Consider the following 21,145-nt stretch of genomic DNA (forward strand, 5'->3'; position numbering starts at 1 on the left):
GAGCATTTCACAATGATAGTCTAGCTTGCAAAGTCATCAGTGTTTATGTACCATGCAGTGTGTTGTGGTATGGGAGGGGTGTCAATTTACCTCTGACTTCAGTGGCAACAGAGTAGGGTGACCAGATGTCCCGATTTTATAGGGACAGTCCCGATTTGGGGGGCTTTTTCTTATATATGAACCTATTACCCCCCACCCCCTGTCCTGATTTTTTACACTTGCTATCTCGTCACCCTACAACAGAGGTAGGACAATGCCGGGCACTTCTAAACATCCCACCTTTAACCTTGCTTTGTAGAACTACATGCTACATACAATTGAATCTTTTTGGCATGTGACGCTAAACCTTTTGCATTTTCATGGCCTTTGAATATTCAGCAGCAGCTTTAAGATGAACCCTACACATGAGCACCCCTCCAAACCTGGACTGGGGTGTACAGAATCTGGATCCACGTTTTGCATCTTTCCTCTACCTGCAGCAACTAGCCTAGGCTAACGGCTAAAACACTGGAATGGGAGCCAGAGACCAGGGATTCTGTTTCTGTCTCTGCCACCGACCAGTTGTGTGACTGGACAAGTCACTTCATCACTCTGTTTCCTCTCTCGCACTCTGTCATGTCTATTTAAATTGCAATCTCTTCAGCATGGGGAGAGTCTCTCTGTGTGTGTCTGTACAGCACCTAGCACGATGGGGCCCTAATCTGTAGGCCACCCTGTAATACAGATTGTAATACCTCTAATTGAAAAGTGAGAGATGAGCCAGAACTGGACTGCCTGATCCAGCCCTCCCAGCCCTTAGGGAAGTACTGATCTTTGACTTGCGTCCATCTTCCATTGAAAAGGGAAGATGGACCCAAGATAACTGCAGAAGATAACGTTGCTTCGTGTGCCACTGTACAGCTCGTCACACTTAGAAGCTGCGAGCTTGCTTCTGAAGCTGTGAAAGTGATGAGAAAGCTTCTCCTAAATGTGTTGTTTCAGAGTAACAGCCGTGTTAGTCTGTATTCGCAAAAAGAAAAGGAGTACTTGTGGCACCTTAGAGACTAACCAATTTATTAGAGCATAAGCTTTCGTGAGCTCCAGCTTATAGCTCACGAAAGCTCACGAAAGCTTATGCTCACGAAAGCTTATGCTCTAATAAATTGGTTAGTCTCTAAGGTGCCACAAGTCCTCCTTTTCTTTTTCCTAAATGTGTGGAGCTCATCATAACACCTGTGTCTATCTGTGTCCTGCTCGAAGGGCTCACATAACCTGTTTTCTCCTTCTCCCAACAGGTATGCGAATACTCGTTACCCTGCTGTTAGATACTCTGCCTATGTTAGGCAACGTCCTTCTCTTGTGCTTCTTTGTCTTTTTCATCTTTGGGATTGTTGGCGTGCAGCTCTGGGCAGGGCTGCTCAGAAACAGATGTTTCCTAGACAGCAACTTTGCAATGTAAGTACAGCAGAAAACTCACTGTCTTGTCTTTTCTCTCTCCCACTCCAGCTATCGGGGAAACGTTTCTATGTATCTAGCTAGCAGGGTTAGCATAAGTTGTGGGTTCCATACAAATATCTCCTCCTTCACACTGCCCCAGGCAGGAAAAGGAAGGTTGCCCCATTAGGAATAGGTGTGGCCAGCAGAACTGAATTGAACTGGTCCATTTGTTGAGTTCTCCTCCCAGGATTTAGCCCAACGTGTGTCTTCCTCAGCTGCTGTAAACTGGCGTTGTCACTGAAGTCAACTAGAGCAGGGCAACATTTTTTCAACAAATAGATTTTTCTTTTCCCCATTGAAAATGCATTTTTCATTGCTCTGAAACTATTTGCAAAACTTGGGTTGAATTCAACCAATAGTTTTGCCCAGGAGCAAAATGTTGGGGTTTTTTGGTGGTTGTTGTGTTGTTGTTTTTTTTTTTTCAAAAAAACCCTCAACGTTTTGTTTTGACCATTTGTAAATGTCTCATTTTGACTCTTATGGTTCACAATGGCGTTTCGAATTCAAATTTGGCCATTTAAAAAAAAAGAAGGTGGAAGAGACCCCAAAATAGCCACATCGAAGTGAAAAAGTCAAAACAAAATTCGTAGAGCTGTCTGAAACCTTTCAGTTGACTCAAAATGAATAAAAAACCCATTCAATTTCTGTCTGAGTTGACACAAAATATTTTGATCCATTAGCAGTGACTTTTGGTTGAGTTTTTTTTATTTTGATGAAAAAATTGGTTCTGGTTCAAATCAAACTGGAGTTTTGCCCTTGATTTTTCAGATTGGTCCCAAACAATGTCAATATGAGCGCTATCAATAGCAGCATTGCTAACTTCAAGCACTGAAAAATCAAGAGATTGGCCTAAAATCATGAGATTTAAAATAATAAGTATACATTTGGCATTTTTCTTTTTTTAATATTTGCCTTCTGGTTTCTGCACCTTTAGAGTTCACGTTTCCAAGCTTTTTTTTTTTTTACAACCACAGGAGACAGGCTCTTACATTTTATTTTAATGAAAGCTGAGCTTCATCACTCCAGGAGCTGAGGATTTAAGATAAACATCAAATCTTGTGAGACTCCAGAGTTGGCAACACTGCAACAGCAAATGCAGAAATGTCAGGGTGTGTGTGTGTGTGTTCCGAAACATGTGTTGCAGCCGTTTATTCCTGGTGGGAAGTGCTGGTTACCCTGCTAGGCTGTCTGACTCTGAATCACATAGGGCCGTTTCCCCTTTAAAGCGTGTGATGACGATGTGTGCTCTGTTTCTTTAAAACTCCGTCAGGAATCCAGCCAGGAGGGGCTGGACCCAGAAAGATCTAGGTAGCAGTGAAGCAGGGGGAGAGAGGCATAGTAGTTTGAAGGATAAAACTATTCTCCTTTTTCTTTCATCTAGCTCATTGTTCAGTGCTAGATGAAAGCTACTCCTGAGATCCTTTACCTTTGTCACATGACAATGTCATCTATAGCATTGCAGGTTCCTTCCGCCGCTCTGGTTCCCCAAGTTCCTTTCCTGATCGGTGCAACTAAACTTTAGCCTGAAGCGTCTAGGGTGCTTGTTCGATGTCCTGATTGCTTCTAGGATGCTAACATTTGTTCTGGTGGGTTGTCTTCACGAATACCCCAAACACAAATTAAAGAAACCCCGTCAATTCCTTAACGTGACAATTGCAGGTATCATTCCCAATATGTGACACATTCCTCCTCGACTCCTGCCAGGAGTTGTGCTGCTCGTAGGGCGTTTTCCCTAGATGGGCAATAAGGCCTCGGTTTTGTCCTGTGTCCTGGATGACACAATAATTTCCGTCGTCTGAATGAACCCATTCTTTGGACAGATACGTTGACTACGAAACACAAAGTAGTAAACTCCTCTAATTTTTAGCCCTCTCTCCCCCAGAATGAGTAAACCCTTGTGCTCCATGAGGAAAGAGGGGGGGAGGGGAAATGCCGATTGTTGGGAGAGGGCCTCCCAAAACAAACCTCTGCGTTGCCCAAAAACACGAAAGCTGGAGGTGATTCCAATCAGGCCTCCATCACGTATTATCGTATTTTACTGAAGGGCTCAGGAGATGCTTTAATGAGCATGCTCGCGCACCCCCTGATGAGGATCTGCTCAGGCACTGATCGCATTCAGTGTAGTTTTTGGAGAATGCCCTGGTGGAACCCTATGAATAGACCAAAATCAGACCCTGCTCTCTTGACAGAGAGAGTGCAAAAGCTCTCTGGAAAATGAACATTTTCTGCGCTGTACCAGTAGGTCTGTTATAGGATGTGTTTGCAAATACACGTTTCACGCGCTGTAAAAAGTGGGCGCCGTGCACTGTAGTTCAAGGAGGATGAGGCTGGCAGCCAGCAGCCTGAGCGCTCTCATCTCAGTTTTGGCATTGACAGTGTAGATTTAGGGTAGGTCACTTAGCTGTTCTGTGCCTCCGTTTGCCGGTCTGTAAAATGAGGATAATGTTCTGCAAAGCTCCCTTACAGGCACGCAGTTCGTCGGTGCTTGTACGATGCTATGAACATGTAGAGTGTCATTTTAGAGGGCAGTAGAGAGAGCAGGGGCACCGGAACAGCTATGCCCTTCCACTTTTTCCGGCCATACGGGCGAGCGACGGGAGTAGCCGGGGGAGAGGTGTGAGCAGGGGGTGGGAGGAAAGAGGCAGCGTGGGAGCAAGGTCTTGCCACCCCTTGTGACTAAGAAGCCCTGGAGAATCTTAGGGTGGAAGAGGCCAGTCTGACACTAGGCTCAGTCACAGAATGGCAGTGGAGAGAAACACATCTGCAGACCCTTTAACAAAGGGAAGAGAGCTGGATGTTGGGGGATCAGATCTTCCTGGGCGGATCGAAATCTCTCACTGTAAATGGACTGAACTTTGATCTAAGGCTTTTTTCCCCCTCTTGGTGCAGCAACAGGTCAGGGGGAAAAGCGAGAGCTTGAATGCCATCGAAATCCATGTTGTCTTAGAGCTGGGATAGCTGGTGTTTTAATGCAAGTAGCTGTCTCCTATTCAAAGGAGGAAAACACTGATGAGAAACCAGGAAGGCCTAGAAAGCAGGGGAAAACCTGGCTGGGCTGGGGAAGACACATCGAGAGAACTGTTAGGAAAAAGTAAAAAATCGGGGAGTGGGGAATAGAGAGTTGGAACCCCTAGGAGAACAAAACTGCGTTGCTAAGACGAGTAAATGGAGTAGCAGCGATTATAAAGGGAGCTCGGGATATATAAGTGCCATATCTGAGAGCCAGGATCTCCCCCCGACACTCAGGTCACTGTCACTGCTCCTCTTGTAAGTGGTGCATATCTTGAAATGGGGCTCTACAAATGCAGTTGCTTGTTTCCAAAGCTATTCAGCATATCAACGGGAAAACTCCAAGCCTCTAGAACTAGGCCGGAACCAACCTCCCTGAAGTGTGGGTTTGTTCCGGATCTGGATTTGAATCTGAGCGTTATGGATTGAGCCCATATTCATTTCATGTATGTCCTAACACCCGCCTTACCAGTCACACCAACCGGGATCCAGACTGAATACATGAAGATTTCTGGAAACTCCCAGATGACTATGAACTGTGGTTTGGATTCATAACGAAAATCCTGTAGAACAATCTCACTTCCGAGAACGCTAAAGATCGACGTTAACCACCCAGGAGCGAGGAAGTGCCTGAGTTCAGCCTGCATGTGCAGCTTTAACTCTGTCCCCTGATGTGTATGGATTATGACATCCCTCCCTCCCCCCCCATTACTTCATCATATCCTATTTGTGACGACGTAGTATTTGCAGCATGTGTTGCATCTTATCCAGTGTGCAGAGACCGTCCCTCAGTTCTGATGCAGGAGTCCTGAGGCCGATCTCACTCTGATTCGTAACTGCCTTGTTGCGTGATCTAGGACAAGTCACTTTACGTCTCTGGGCCTCTGTTTATTATGTAAAACAGGCCCTGCAATATTTATTCAACTGGCCAGCGATGCTGAGAGACATGATGCTATGAAGCACTTTTAGAACCTCAGATAAAAACTTCTATGCACGTTCAGATCTCTCTGTAGCTATCCGCTGCCCTCTGAGTCCAAGATGTCACTTTCCCCCTCCTACGTCTTATTGCTCTGATACCGCTGACCCAGAGTTCTCTAGCCAGTGCCAATCAAAGACCGCGCAGCGTACTTCGGGACTTTCCATCAGTCATAAGTTAATCACACAGTTGTCATTTAAAAGCTCACGAGGCTGTGTTAACATGGGGCTCTGAGAGGTTGCATTTCAATTTTATGGTGGGCAAGCACAGTGTGAGCGCAGTGTTTTGGGTGCCTGGAGCAGAGCGCCATCATTGACATAGGCGGGTCTCTCTAATCTCTTTGACCGGTTTGTGTCCCCATAGTCAAAATTATGATTTTGAGGGGAGGGGGGGTTGCTGCAAAGTGGAGCCTTTAAAAATTAACCACACGGGGATCACTTGCTAAGTACAAAAACTAACCAGCACAGAGGAACAGGCTGTTACATAACGTCCATTAGCCGCATCAAAGGCACTGCAGGATTTTCTAATCAAGGGCTCAATCCTTATCATTAAGAGCTAAATTGGGTTCCCTGTCCTAAGCCTGAGCCACCGGCCTTGGTGCCGAGGGAGGGAGTCCTGGGATCCAGGCATGGCAGCACTTCTGTGGCTGCTACTGCAGCCCACACTTTTCCTGCACACCTGGTCTACCGGGGATAGTAGCAGGTGGATCCAAGTTGCTGTGGATCAACTTTTCCATGTCTGCCACCTAAAAATCCAGTTGCTCGGGGATGTACAGGGAGTTGCCAGCAGCTGGGCTTCAGAAGGATTAGGGGGGTGCAAATGCTCTGGATTTGATTCTGCTCTTAGTTACACTGGAGTAGTAGTGAAATACCGTGCACCTGTTCCATTGCATCAGGGGCCCTCTGCAGCCCTGAAGGAAGGAGCGGGGCTCGTATATTTCCCCTTATGTCCAAATGTTGCAACAGAACTCCCACTTTGACTCTTGTTCCCTATGGAGTGAGTGATCACTCCTAAAACTGCATTTGTTTGGTTCAAATAGCCCCACTCAGCACCACCACCACCCTGGCCTCTGCCTACAAACCACCCCAAAGCTTGGCCCCAAACTGGGAGTGAATAATTGCTCAGGCTTGATCAAAATTTGTACTATATCGTCTGTCTTTTTCATCCCCCTGAGTCTGCGCTTCTGGGTGCCAGCAAAACGTTCACAGAGGCAAGCGCAGTGAAATCCCACAGGAAGGGATGTTTCTGGGCGATTTATGACTTGACTGCAAATCTCAGAAGACAGCTTGTTCTTCCAAGAATCCAGTGCAGCTTTTCAGTCTCAAAGAATCCAATCCAGCGCCTGCTAAGATTCATGGCAGCACCCACGTTGACTTCAGTGGGAGCATGGTCAAGACCAAGAGTTCTGAAATCATCTTCTGGATTTTTGAGAGCGTAGCTGAGTGGAATAGAACCTCCAAACCAGGGGTGGCCAGCCTGAGCCTGAGAAGGAGCCAGAATTTACAAATGGACGTTGCCAAAGAGCAACAGTAATACATCAGCAGCCTCCTATCAGCTGCCCCGCCCCGTTCCCGGCGCCTCCTGCCCACCAGCAGCCCCACCGATCAGTGTCTCCCCCTCCCTCCCCGCACCTCCTGATCAGCTGTTTCGTGGCGTGCAGGAGGCTCTGGAGGGGAGGAGTGAGGACATGGCAGGCTCAGGGGAGGGGGCGGGAAGGGGTGGTGGCAGGGCAGGGCCTGGCCTGTGGCAGAGCAAGGGGTTGAGCAGTGAGCACCCCCTGGCACACTGGAAAGTTGGCACCTGTCGCTCCAGCCCCGGAGTCGGTGCCTGTACAAGGAGCCACATCTTAACTTCTGAAGAGCCACATGTGGCTCAGGAGCCCCAGGTTGGCCACCCCTGCCCCAAACCTTTTGAGGTTTGCCCTGCTAGACAGAGAACCAATCCCCGTTGAAATATTCATTGTGGTCACCCTGCTGATAGAATAATTGTCCCCTCGGGCATCCTTAAAGGCTCTTGGAGGGCTAGATTCTGCTCTCATTTTTACAGACACAACCCCATGTATTTCAGCACGGCCCCAATAACTTCAGTGCCATCCGTGCAACTGTGGTAGATGTTGATGTAAGTGCAGTATTCAATGCCACCCCCCTGAAGAGCAGAAAGAAATGTGGTGGCTCAGATGGACTTGTGACTGAGGAAATTCCAACATCATTGACGTAAACAGGACTGGATGGGTGTAACTGAGGGGAGAATTCAGCCCATTTGCTTTAGTGCCCAGGTAGGTTCTTCCCCCCCCCCCCCCCTTGCTGCTGTGCTTCAGAGTCTGAACTAGATGCGTCTGGCCCTCAGTCATGCCTTTCAGCTTCAGGGAGAGCAGTCAAAAGGAAGAAAAAACCCTTATGCAACGGACATAGATTCAAAACTAAGCCATGGCTTTAAACAGAGGCGAAGAGAATAGAAGTCTGTACTGAAATGGGAATGAGATTGTGGTAATTTAGTGTCGCTTGCAAAACATTCCCTAAATGTGTCCCTAAAGCCCATTGCTGTTCTCCTCTGCCTAAGACAATGGTTGCTAGACCTTTGGCATGCCCCGTTGGGCAGAAGGAGACACCGCAGCTTTCCTCTCACTCTGGACCTGCTGCTGGAGGCCAAGACAAAAGAGGCGGGCATGAACTTTTCCCATTCCATTTATCTGCCAGAGGGGGACAACAGTCCAGAATAAGAGACAGGGGCAGGTGGTGCTTGGGTAGTGGGCAAAGGCTAGAATCCTGGTTCTGATTTCCCGAGCACCCCTGTAAATTGGGAGTGACTCCCATGCAATCACAGAGCCTGATTCTCTGCAGCCGTCATTACACCAGTGTGATGTAAAATGCTACCCGATGAGCATGATGGTGTTTTAAACCCTCTTTGCTCTGGTGTTAATGACTATACAAGGGGCAGGGAAGAATCAGACCCATGACGTTTAACTGAAGTAACCAGTGTAAGTGAGATCTGCCTCTGGCCCTTTGACTACAGTTTCTAGTTAATTTCCTCTCTTTGAGGTCGTCATTGCCAGAAGATGTCTGGACAGTTTGACATTTTACACCAAACTTCAGAGATGACCATACGTAGGAGGCCACGGTCAGAGGTTCTTACACAGATCAGACTTCCAGGGACTGCAGGGACTTTTTTCCTGAGGAGAAGAATAAAAATAGCATGGGGGACAAAGGTGTATCTTGAACACCAGCTCCATGGTGATCTCCCCACTCCCAAATGAGGGTGCTCCCATGGTCCAGAGATCCATGTGGTGGGAGGAAGCTGAGCAGAGGGGACCTTCCTCTGAGGTGTCATTCCCACGGTTTCTTGTGTGGCGTGTCTGATCTGACATCACTTGAGATTGGCACCCGAAATGAAGGACTCTGCGTGTGTGTGTGTCAGCAACAAGTTCAACCCAGCAGCCTATCCAGATGCTTGGCCCTGCCAGCCACCAATCCAGAATTAACCTTTAACTCTAGAAAGAAAAAGAATCCAGGTCACCTCTGGCTTGCCCAGGCTGCTGGCGGGCTGTTCCTTGCATGCCGCTATTCGTAAGAGCATTTTTCTCCTCCTCAGAGCCTTTGAAGAAATTCGGTGAAAGAGCTGTGACGTGTCGTATGTATCTCACGCTGCCGGACAGATAGAACACGAGTACTGTGGTCTTAATTAACTCCGGAGCCGCTCCACGCTGCCCCGCCTTTGGCTGCCTGGTTTTTTTAAAGCGTTGAGGAAGTAGGTATAGGCCATTGCAGACAGCTCTGTGGGTTTGTATGAAAGGGGCTTGTGAGTGTAGCTTAATTGGTCCTTCTGCCTTTCCTTAAGTCAGTGGATTTGTCAGTCTGATTTCCCATGGAGAGCAATTTGCTCTTGAAGGGCCCAATCCCATGAAGTGCTGAGTGCTCTGAACTCCCCCTGGCTTCATGGGACATCCAGGGCACTCAGCATCTGGCAGGAGCATGCTCATCGTGAGCTCCAAAGCCTGTAGATGAAGCTAAACTACTGTCTTCCTTCCTGGAGGGTAGTTCCTCTGAGTCAGCACTGAGGCACGCTTGCAAGGCAGTGGGTAAGGAGTTTGGACAGTCACCGCCTGCGTTAGAACTGGACGGAGTTGTTAATGCTGCATCTCCACTAGACAGCCAACATTCAACTGCAGCAAGCACGACAAACGGACAGGCCAGCTGGCAGAGAAAGAGGTGCTAATTCACTCTTCCTTTCCGGTGAATTTGTCCTCCCAGCACAGGGGTCTAGTGATGCGTGGATTCACAGCCATTAGCAAATTATGCAAAGGACGTCTATTTGCAAATAACAATATAACCGGCTGGCCTGTCCCCCTGAACAAGGTAGGCGGTTTCAGATGAGTAGCTTCCGTTTGGTTCGTGGATCTCACCGGCTCTTTACCTTTGGATGATGGTTTTGCTTTGCATTTTTTTACCCATTTGGATTTGCTGACAGGCCACTCAGTACAACTGGACACCAACACCAAAAAAGGATCTTAATTTTGCTACATTCCTGTCATGTCATGGGATTTTTTTCTTATTGCAACTACAGTAACTAGAGAGCAGCCGTTGTTCAGTGAACAGCTACAGTGCCAGCTTTTGTAGTGGGTTGGGAAGGGGGGGAAAGTGGAGTCTCAATTTTGTGGCCTCCCTAGCACCATGGACCCAAAGGAGCAGCACTGGTTACTCAGAGCTTTTGATGCCCATTGGCAGGGTTTGGCCCTCTGTGGAGGATATTCATTTTTTTAAAAAGTGATGTTTAGTGCAGGTGCAAAATTGAGCGAACTAGAGGCAGAAAAAGAACAGGTCTGCCCATGTAAGAATGAAGCCAAACTTCCCTCCAAACCTCACACGCGAACCTTTTCCCAGCTTCAAAAATCATTAGTTAAGCAGGCTTCCCCCAGAAGTCTCCCGCCAATGCACTGACCAGATCTGACCCTACCTCTCTTGTTAGATCACCGGCCAAGGTGATACAGCTGCAGACAACATTTATCCTCTAGCAGAAATGTCTGGCATGATGCCCATCTCTCTTCCCTCCCCACGCTTTTGTTTCACTAGCCACATTTGCCCTCCTTCTTCCCAGTTTTAATGTACAGGGGGGAGTGTGTCAAGTCAAGAGGTTAAACATAACCCAGGAGGGAGAGAGGGTGCAATGGAAAAGGTTGATTTGGGAAGACAAACATGTATTAACTGACTTGCAGCTGGGAGGACAGATAGCTATAAACTCATGTGTGCCCTAGAGCATTGCACTGTGTCTGATTACACTGGACAGGGATGGACAGTTTTCATAATAGCCAGGGTGGAAGATTAGGGGGATTGATATCACACGCAGGCATCGGTCACACCTGCCTGGATCACTTTTGAATCCTTTGTCCATGCTCTGTGATTATGGCATGTGTCTCCGTCCGCACATTTAAACATGAAACAACCGCCAGCAAGTGGGCTTTGGCATCCATCAGCTGCTAATTGTCCAATCATCAATCCAGCTGGTCTCTCCCCCTTTGAAAATCCAGCTCTGCTCTGGATGGAATCCTAATTATAATTACCCATGAGAGATGGAGCCCTGACCCGCCCCCGCAGCCATTAGCAACCAGTGTGCTCCTGGTTCCAGAGTTGGGGCCACTGAAGGTAATGAGCTTCTGCTTAGTTTGACATCTGTCTGGTTCATTACAATGCTTCATCTACTGCACCCCAGCCTGGGCTGCTTCAAAGGGCATGTCATCCGAAATGCCGCGAATGGATCAGAACAGATTTTGGCCAAAATTGCTTTTTTTTTTTTTTTAACTGGTGCCCAGAGAGGGCAAGTGCCTTGTTCCAAGCTCACACTGGGAGTCTGCAGCAGAACTGGCAACTGAACCCAAATCTTCCAGGTCCCCGGCCAACGCCTAACCCACAAGACCATCCTCCTTCTCATTGTGACTCTCCCTGACGCAATACACACGCCTGTGTACTGAGCTCACCTGCCAGGATCCAAGACACAGGTTTCCAACTCCCCGTCACTCTGGGGGATTTTTTGTTTCTCCTCCGCTTAGTAGTCTTAACTCCAGAGGAGGACACACGAGGAGTCTGAAGTGTAACACGCTGCCTGGACCTCAAGCAGCCTGTCCCTCGCTGGGTGGAACGACCTTGCTTAGCCCAAGCCACTTCCGTTCTGTTTGCTGCCATATTCTTGTCAACAAACCCAGGAGCTGGAGCACGTGGGGTTAAAATGCCCTTTCCTTCCCCTGGTTAAGACCAAAGGCTGCTGTAATTCCAGGAAAACTCTGGATAACCAGGCCTGCAAGGTGAGAAAGCACCCCGAGGGACAGAAACGCCTTTCCTGGCGACGTGGGAACACTTACATTTTCCTTACAGGTTCGAAGGCCTTTGCAGTACTCGCCCTGAAACTGAACTCAGGAGACCCAGGTAACAGGGATGAGCTCGTTAACTACCGAGGAAAACTAGGCAGTTGCTAGGAGTCCCCATGGTTTGTTAGTATCGGAGGCGGTGCTAGCCCATTGGGGGCCCAAAGCAGGAATATTTTGAGGGCCCCCCTACACACAACACATAATAGACAGCAAATAGGGGGACCCATTGAGCTGCTCGGGACCCTAAGCAATTGCTTAGTCTGCTTATGCCTTGCACCGGCTCTGATTACGGTTGCACTTTCTAACACCGTCAAGCAGCTGAGAGTATCTTCCAGCAGCCCCAGTACTTAAGGAACCCAAAGTGAGACCAGGGGGATAAAGTCTCTTTATTAGATATATAGCAAGCTGGCTCCTATGGACTCTGACCCTGAGTGTGTCTGCATCATGTGAGAGACCCCTTCCAATAGGAGGCGCTCTGGTGATTGCACAGGACTAATTTTAAAGAGACGTTACCAGCCTGTACTACAGTTACCTTGCTGCAAAGTCAGCCAGCGCACAGCACGATGCAAAGGAAGAAAGGTTTGGTCGGTGCTCTTTGGGGTGTTGGCTCTGTGTTAGCCATGACCGGTGACACAAACCACAGGTTTCTGAGTCTCATTCGCAAGTCCCCGGCGCTCAAAACGGCATGTTGCTGTCTCCCTTGGAAGGCTGAGGGTGCTGAGTCAATGCTAGTGGGTTTCAGACATGTGGCTCTGTGGCATTTATGGTCTTTCATACCTATGGGCTGGACGAGGAAAAGCTGTCACCTCCAGCTGAGCAGCTGAGCCCTGGCCCTTTAAATCACTGAGGAGCCCTGGGGGCTCCCGGCTACCACTGCTACCCCGGGGCTCTGGGGTCTGGCAGAGCTTTAAAGGGCCTGGGGCTCCACTGTGGTAGCAGCTGCCAGAGCCCTGAGCCCTGCTGCCCGAGCCCAGGGCTTCAGCAGCAGGGCTCCGGCAGGGATTTAAAGGGCCAGGGCAGTAGCGGCGGCTGGAGCTCTGGGGCTCTTTAAATCCCCGCCAGAGCCCCACCACCACTACCCCGGGGCTTGGGCAGCAGGCTCAGGCCGGGATTTAAAGGGGCCCAGGGCAGTAGAAGCGGCTGGAGCTCTGGGGCCCTTTAAAGCCCCGCCAGAGCCCCACCACTGTCGCTACCCCAGGGCTTGGGCAGCGGGGCTCAGGCGGGGATTTAAAGGGCCCCGGGGGTGGGTAGCAGCGGCTGGAGCTCCGGGACCCTTTAAATCCCCGCCGCAGCCCCGCCGCCGCTACCCCAGGGCTTTAAATTGCCCTCTCAGAAAGCCAGTCCTGGTACGGCGCACCAGCTCTTACCGGTACGCCGTAGCGGGGCGTACCGGCTTACTTTCACCTCTGATGACAGTCTTCCTCTCCCTGGTTATTTTGTAGCCTAGCGGGCTGCTGAAAAATCAAACTGCCTGAGAAGGCCACGTTGAAGGGATAATTAGCACAGGATCTAACGCACCCACGTGGCTTCCACCCACACACAACCTCCAGCATACCCGGGGTGCATGCCTATGCCTATTGTTCCTCTGCAGCCCAACTGCAGACAGTGGGGATGTCTGCTGATTATGTTCCAAGCAAACTTTCTTCTGGTTTGTGGGGTTCTGGTTTCTTTACTCCCCCTTCTCTCCCCCGCCCCCCCCCCAAATCCTTCAGCTACCTCCATGCGCTCCTGCTCTCTCTCCCCTGAAAACCTCCACACACTTATACACGTGTGTCTCAGCACATTTTAATCCTTCACAAGAATCTCCCTCTCTTGGTGTGACGTTGCAGCGTTCGATCGCATAACAAGGACAGTAGGAATACAGCACGGACTTTTCTTCAGCCTGTTTTTGGATGGAAATTTCCCTCGGAACGAAAGAGGCTTGTGGGTGGGCAGGAGGAATTCAGGCAGGCCGGGAAGATGCACTGTTTTAATGTGCCGTCTCTGTCTCTTCGATTCAAGATGCAGATGCTCTGTATAGTGTGGCACGTCCCATGGGTCGGAAATGGGGCCCAGTGCAAGGCCCTGAAACAGGGCACGGAGAGCTCGCCTTGGCCTTGGCAAATAAGGAGTAAATAGCAATCCCTATTCACTCCGCTCTCCAGTGAAGGGACCATAAAACCAACTGCTTCAAGAACAGGAAGGGAAAGACTGAGATGGGGGAAGACTAATATCTGACCCTGGCGATGATGGCTAGACCCCTCCCCTGAGCCAAGGAACAGGGTTTTATCTGATGGATGGGGCCTGAGACGGAAGGAGAGAGAGATCCTCAGCTGATGTGAGTTGTCCTAGCGCCATTGTGGAGCTGTTCTAAGGTTCTCCGTGGGAAAAAAGGGATCTGAACGGCTGAGCTTGTGTGTTTGCTATTTCTCCACGGAAAAGGCGAATTATACAGGTCGAAGAAAAACCAGAGTTTTGTACTGAATTGTTTCACCAGCATTCAGGCCCTGTAAATCTCTACCAAATGCAATAAGCAGCTGGATTTTCAGCGGTGCTGAGCCCCTTTACCCCCGTTTGATGTTGCATCTGCTTGTGCCATCCTGAAGCAAATCATATAAGGGAGAGATCCCTGCCCCCAAGCTTCTGTCTAATTCCAGGCCCTAGATTCCATATAAATAAGATGTCATTTATTTCCCCTGGGCCACTTCAGCTCAGAGAAGCAGACTCCAGTTTTTTATTGCGGTGTTGGTAGCAATTTCCCAGCTTGGTTTACTGATGCTTCTCTCAAAAATGCCTGCTTGGATGAATAAAATAAACTGCACAGGAGCCATTGGTTTCGCTGGGACTTTCCAGGTGCTTGGTTCTTGCATTTTAACTGCTAAACCACACAGTCTCTGACAAGATTATGGCTGGTGCAAGCTCAGAGATTTGGTCAATGGATAGCCCTGTCTTGAAGCAGTGTTTTAATTGCAGAGATGAATGCTAGGGGCACATCTCCCCTACACACCTCTTCTAAACTGGACCTTAGAGCTAACCACTTAATAGCGGAGCCTCAGTTTCCACACCTGTACAATGGGGATAACGCTACTGTCTGCCTGTGTAAAGAACTTTGAGAACTACTGAGGAAAAGTGTCAGAGAAGAGCTAGCTATTTTTGTTATTTTATAACAGAAAAATCTATTCTTTCTCCACTCCCTCCCCCAGATAATCTCTTGTAGTTCGCATTATTGCTTGCTTAGCTAATGGCTCCACGAGGCTCCTGAAATCTGGAATCATGAGGAGATAGAGCTGTCCGTTGCGGTTCTGTTCCTCTAGTTGCATTATGCTCGTTACCTCAGGCCTACATCTCAGAATCTTCGCTGTGACTTCCCCTGCACTTTGGGATTCCATAAAGTAAATCTACCCAGAGCTGCTGAAAACCTCACAGACGTGTTCTCCGTTGTCCTCTGGTCTGATTTTGTTATTCAAGATGTTCCCACCAGTCCTCCCTTTCCACACCCCAAGGTCGGTCTGGCTGGCAAGGACTTTAGTGCTGGAGGTGGCAGATGGACGGGCCTTACTCACAGAGCTAACAGGGTTGTGGAAGGAGCCAAAGGCAGACTTTCCAAGCAACAATGGCAGCAGTTGAGCAGAAAAATCATAGAATCCCATATAGAGCAGAGTGAACTGTGGGTGGCTGGGTGGGCAATGACGTGTAACTAGCTCAGTTCACCATTAAATAGCAAATTATCCATTTGACTCACTCCATTTCCCGATCCATGGAGCTGATTGGATGTTTGTTTAAGAAGTGTTTCAATTACCAAGGGGGCAGAGGAGACAAACTTCACAGTGAATGATGTTCAGAGCAAATCCTACCATCCGCGCTGCCCTATGAAGTTTGTGCCATCCCTGGAACACAGTTACTGAGTGCCCTAACTTTTTAGAAGGACTTAGGTGAAGGCTTAAAACGATAGGTTAAAAGTAAAGCAGTATGTCCGTGTTTACAGGATTTAATTAAATTCTCATGAGCGAGTACCTAGACGTTCCCTATGCACTTCACTGAAACAAGGACCCAGCCCCTGCCCTGAAAAGTTAAGTCTAAGTTCTGTTGAGCCCTGTTCCTTTTTTCTTTATCTATTGATTGGTTTTATTCAATCTGTTACATTGCACCGTAGGTGTGCGTGGTGCTGTACGGAGCAAATTGCATGTCTGCAGTAGCACTTTTCACGCTAAACTTTTTTATCCCACTGCGGTGTTTACCAGTGGTAAAGTATCTGTGCTTGGCCTACACTAGCATGTCAACATTACTGGTACTAGTGGATCCGCACGGGCGCTAGACAAATAGTGTGAGAAGTCCAAGGCTCTGACACTCGCTTGCTTTGCCCCAGAAATTACAGGTGTAAGTAAAGATTAGTGAAAAGGCACACACCGGCCGTGCAGCAATTAAAGCTCCCAGTTATCTTAGCCTTCCAGAACCATAAACTGAATCCCAGACTAATTAAATCAGATTGGAGATAAGCACACAGCTCTCGGTAATGTGCTTTTGGGTTTTTTTTTTTTTTAAATTCTGCAACAACAGAAAGAGTTTGAGATGGCTGATTCGCTCCTTGTTAATGCTCGGCGTGCTCTTCCCAGGGACATGACTGGAGATGGATTTATTGAAAAGCCAAATTGCTTTTAATTGGAAATTGGGTTTGTCTGAAGTTTGTTCTGTGCACCAAGAGGGGAGTTGCTTTTAGTGAGGCAAACTTGACTCTTTCAGCAAGAAAGAGGACTCCAGAGGAACCACAGAATGGCTGCTCTTGGCCATGCTTCTCTCTAGAGTTTGCTAATTAGTTAATTTCTGCTGCAGGCCACTTCTGGAGGTGGACCCATGCCATGAAGTTTGGAGCCAGGGATTTGTTTCGGACCTGTTGCTAGCTGATACCTATTAAAAATTGATACTGCAGGAAACAAATGAGTGATGTTATGGGACTGCAATAACTGCACCTGCAGGGAAAGTGGTGGTGATCTGTCAGCATGTGGCATTGTTGGGGCTTTGTATTGTGCTGTGGCAGCAGTACGGGATGCCGTTGCACCATAGTGCAGCAACAAAATAACTTGGCTACGTTGACATGGAGATGTGATGAACTAATGGACTGGCCCAACTTCCTGACCTGGCAATGTTGGGCTTGTGACACACCGACATGGCATCACAGTGGGGTGGCAACCATTAACAGCAGAATGCGGAATAAAACTGAAGTTAACTAGCAGGCCTTACGGTAGAGCCAACCTAATCACATTTGTGATGCTGTTGTGGACAAAGAACACGGCCAGTCCTAGATATTGTGGGGCCCTATTTTGCACCTGTAACTGGGTTCTCTTACCTGCATGTACCCACATCTTGCCTCCTGCCCACCTGCGAAACCCCTTAGCCTTTGGCAAACCCCTCACACACTTAATTATGAGACCACTGGAGCCACACCTCAGGAAGGCATGCAGTGAAGAACAGAAGCAGACTTTTGTAGGCAGAGAATGGGGAAGGACCAGGAATTGCATCTCTGCTGTGGCTTCCTGGTGCCAGAGCTGGATGGGGCAAAATGACCAGGAATCAGAGATGGTGCTGTGGGGGGTGGGTCAGGTGAGGGGTGTGGAAGCCCTGGAAGAGCAGTCTGGACAGTCTCATAGGCCTCCGACTTCCTCTGACAGGTCAGCGCCATTGAGCTCCTCCACAATTCTCAGGGCCTTCTTTCTGAGGTGGAAGCAGGTGGCCCTGGCGAAATCATGTTGGTCTGTGGTCCGTAAGAAATGAAGGAAAGCCAGCTGAGGTTTCCCCACAGGGAAGGATGGGGAGAGACACATTGTTTGGTGTTCCTCTTGGTTTCCTTCCTTGCTTGCTTGCTCCCCTCAGAGCTGCTGTGCTGCAGGAGAACAGTCGTTACCTCAAGAGACAGTTGCAATGGTCAGGTTGACAAACGGGCATCTTCCAGGGCCTTCACGGGAGGACAGCCCACTCCTTCTCCAGGGGTATGTCTTCTTAGACCCTTCAAAGCACAGCTGTGGAGGTGGGAGGAGCCCAGCGCCTGATCTGCCATGTTTGACCGTCTCTGTTCCAGAGGGACCCAGGGGTGACCTAGCAGGGGGGCTGTGCGATGGGAATGAGGAGCTTTGGCAGAGCTGAGGGAGAGGGGGGACCCAGGGCGTATGGCTACAGGCTGAGATTGAGGGGCATCAGCAGAGCCTGGGGGGTTGCAGGTCTGAGTTTAGGGACATCGATCAAGCTCTGTGGGTGGGAAGAGGCCAGGACTGGGGGCTGCCTGTTGGGTTGAGGTGTGTGGGGGACAGCAGGAAGCTACAGCCACTCTCCTTGCTACGCCTGACTGCAGCCTGCATTGTTAATCTTTCCGTTTCAACAACTGATTCAAACACAGCGTTTCAACTTATTTTAAAAAGAAAGCAGCATCGACAAGTGGGCAGTAGAGCTGGATCCCTTCCACGGCCAGCAATTATCAGAGAGCAGCAAGGATTAAATATTTCATTAAAGCCAAGCTGCCGTGGGCAAGCTTTTCAGGTGATAACTTGCCATGGTATGCAAGGCAATCCCCCTGCTTCTTGCCCAGGCCTGACCTGCTGAATAGCACCTGGGAACATTTCACTGTTGAGCCTGAAAGGGAAAAGTGCGAGGGCTTCTGTAACAAAAGGAGGTGATGCGGGAAAGGGGGATCCTGTGTGTGCAAGAGTTCAAGCAGCCGAGCGTTAGGGAACGTTCTGTTCCCGCCTGCAGCCAGAGATAGGGTGGTGGCGCGGCTGGAGACCTGAGGTGGAGAGAACCTCTGGCGCTGGTTCCAGCTCTTTAAAAACGTTATCTCCCAAGCTGTAGACTAATGAGTCTGGTTCAGAGACGAGTTCCAGGCCTGCCAAGTGGGAGACGGACACCGGGTTGCTGCTTAATTGAGGCAAAGGACGGTGCTTCGGGGAAGCTAGTTCTAGTCTCAACAAGCCCTCTGAGTGAACAGGAGAGAGCACCTAAGCCGTCGCCTCTCTCTGTGGGGCCTGCGGCCTCTTCCCTCACAGGAGGTGCGCAAGTGGGGGTCACTCCTGCTGAACGCTGCGCTGGTTCCCAGGTGGGGACCCACCAATTTGGGAGGGGGATGAGAGGGTTGTTACAACGCCGGCAGGCATTTCGCCGCGTGAGCAGCTTTGGCCGTGGCGGCTCACCTCCACACCTGCTGTGCTGCGAAGGGTCTCCACGCCAGCCCTGCATAAGCCAGTGCAGAGAGCAATGATGGGGCAAGCCCAGGGCAGGGACCACAGGTTCTGTATGGATATGGATGCAGCAAGCTGCAGGCCTCCCCCCTGCAGCTGCTATTCCTACCCATAGCTCAGAGGGGTCCTGTCAGGAGAGCTGTGCTGCGGCCCCATAGCCTGGCCCCGGGTGTGGGAGTTGGAATTCAACTCTCCAAGCTACTAGAATTCAGAGTTTTGGCCCGTCCAGCTTCTATGCTTGGACTCAATTCCATCAGACTCTGGGGCGGTTCCCTGGCTGGCTGAGTCTGTGGTCCCTAGACTGCTGGTGAGTGAGGAGCTGAAGGCACGTCTACCCACTGGCTAAAACAATGGCCAAACGGTGGGATTATGGCATTTGTAGGAGTGCTTTTCAGGGTCAGGACATCACACCATTTACATGCAGCTTTTTCATGTCTCTAAGAAGGTAAATAAACAGATCATCAAGCATTCATCCTCCTTTGATGTTTGCCAGCTAGCGTGATAATTCCACTGCCCTCCCTGTTTGCAGACTCCAGCCTGGCTGGTTACCATAATGCCACTGATCCTGGGTCATGGCAACACTCTTTCTCTCTGCCAATGAATAAGTATAATCAGGGTGACTCTGAGCACCTTCTGGCCCTGAGGATACTCCAAGGAATGGAACCATGGGGTGGGCAGGGAATGTGTGATAGCCCAGTAGCTGGTTGGTAGTTTGGATAAAAAGTGGAGGCAGCTATTGCAATGCTGGAGGTGGAGTGGAGTATGGAGGGGGCAGGAACAAACCCAGCTGGGGCAGGGAAGTGACTTAAGTTCTGATCTAGGAACAGTGCCGCTGGTTTAGGGCTTGATCCAGTCCCCTGGAAGCGAATGATATAACTCCCTCGAGCTTCAATGGGCGTTGTATTAGGCTCGTTGAATAGGCCTACACTCAACATAGTACACACACACATTAGCCCGGTTAGTGGCCAAAGCTCTTCCTCGATCCCAGTGTTTTCCTGTGTTCTTATGGATCACAGAACATAAGCTTCCTCTCCAACTTAGTTGTCTGTAGGGTTGCAGAACCTCCCTGCCCCTGCTCTGAGTTGCCTCTGCCCCAGAGGGAAATTCCAAGTCTTTTTACATTTCTTGGCTGCTGCAACTAATAGGACCCACCTGGTCTGGCAGTGAGGGAGAATCAGCAGATTTAACTACATCTCTTTGCAGGATCCCAGAACTGACACTCTGTAAGAGGCCGTTGCTGAGGGAGAGCTGTACACTGTTTAATCCCTGTTATCCTACATCTTTCTCAGTTAATTACTGACTTCTGCACTTTAATAAGCACGAAAGCGTTTGAAAGATGAGGGCTGGATGAAAGGCACTAGGCCAGGAGGGCATAACTGTTTCCTAACCTCAAACTTTGAGCATTAAATTCAGACTTTTGGGGAGATTTTGCAGTCCATTGGGACAGTCACTAAAATCTGAGCATCCATCAGGGCAGCCAGTGAATAGAACAGAGAATGAACAGGAAGACAGCTCCAAAGAAGACCATTGTGGAGACCTGGTTATTGTCTGGGTTCATAGAAAGGAGGAGTTAAGAAATCTGGATGTAATTGATGACCAGTGTCTGTCTAATTCCAAAGAAAAACTCTGTGTCTGTGGGCGGTTGGTCACGGAGTGGCTGAGATAGAAATCTCAGGCTTTTCAGTTTCCTATTGTAAGCAAGACTTGAGGCCCTGCCCACTCCTCAGGTCTTCAGAGCAGACCCTTAGAGTTCTCCATCTGTTAGTCATCTATATTTGCCAGTGGACTCCTACTGTGATCCAATATTAAAAGGCAGACTGTCAGTGTGCAAGGTCCGATGCACTATGGGTATCTAAAAAAATCCAGTCATAAAAAACTAGGGATGGAGAAGACTTACTAGGTCTTCTAGTTCACCCACACTTCTGGAGTACGTTCTCCAGTGCTTTGGCCATTCTGCCTTTAAACGCTGCAGGCAATAAGAATTTGAGCCTTTCCCCAGAGAGATGATTCCGGGATCAATTAGCCCTCCGTCCCAGAAATGCTGTTTGTCGTCTTGTCCCCCTGATGCTACTCCTGGTGATGTCTGTGGCAAGGGTCCCACTGATTTCAGTAGGAGCAGGAATGAGC

At 49.2% G+C, this 21,145-nt stretch overlaps 1 protein-coding gene across 1 annotated transcript in view; it reads left to right on the forward strand.

Annotated features, from left to right (window-relative positions):
• CACNA1H (calcium voltage-gated channel subunit alpha1 H) overlaps positions 1 to 21,145 on the forward strand; it is a 479,184-nt gene that overhangs the window by 298,799 nt on the left and 159,240 nt on the right. The window contains exon 6 of the mRNA XM_084642056.1: positions 1,275 to 1,434. Within this exon, the coding sequence (XP_084498182.1) occupies positions 1,275 to 1,434 (160 nt within the window). The remainder of the gene's footprint in view (positions 1 to 1,274; positions 1,435 to 21,145) is intronic.

Source organism: Lepidochelys olivacea (genome assembly GCF_965140295.1).
Source record: "Lepidochelys olivacea isolate rLepOli2 genome assembly, chromosome: 10".
NCBI classification, from domain to species: domain Eukaryota; kingdom Metazoa; phylum Chordata; order Testudines; family Cheloniidae; genus Lepidochelys; species Lepidochelys olivacea.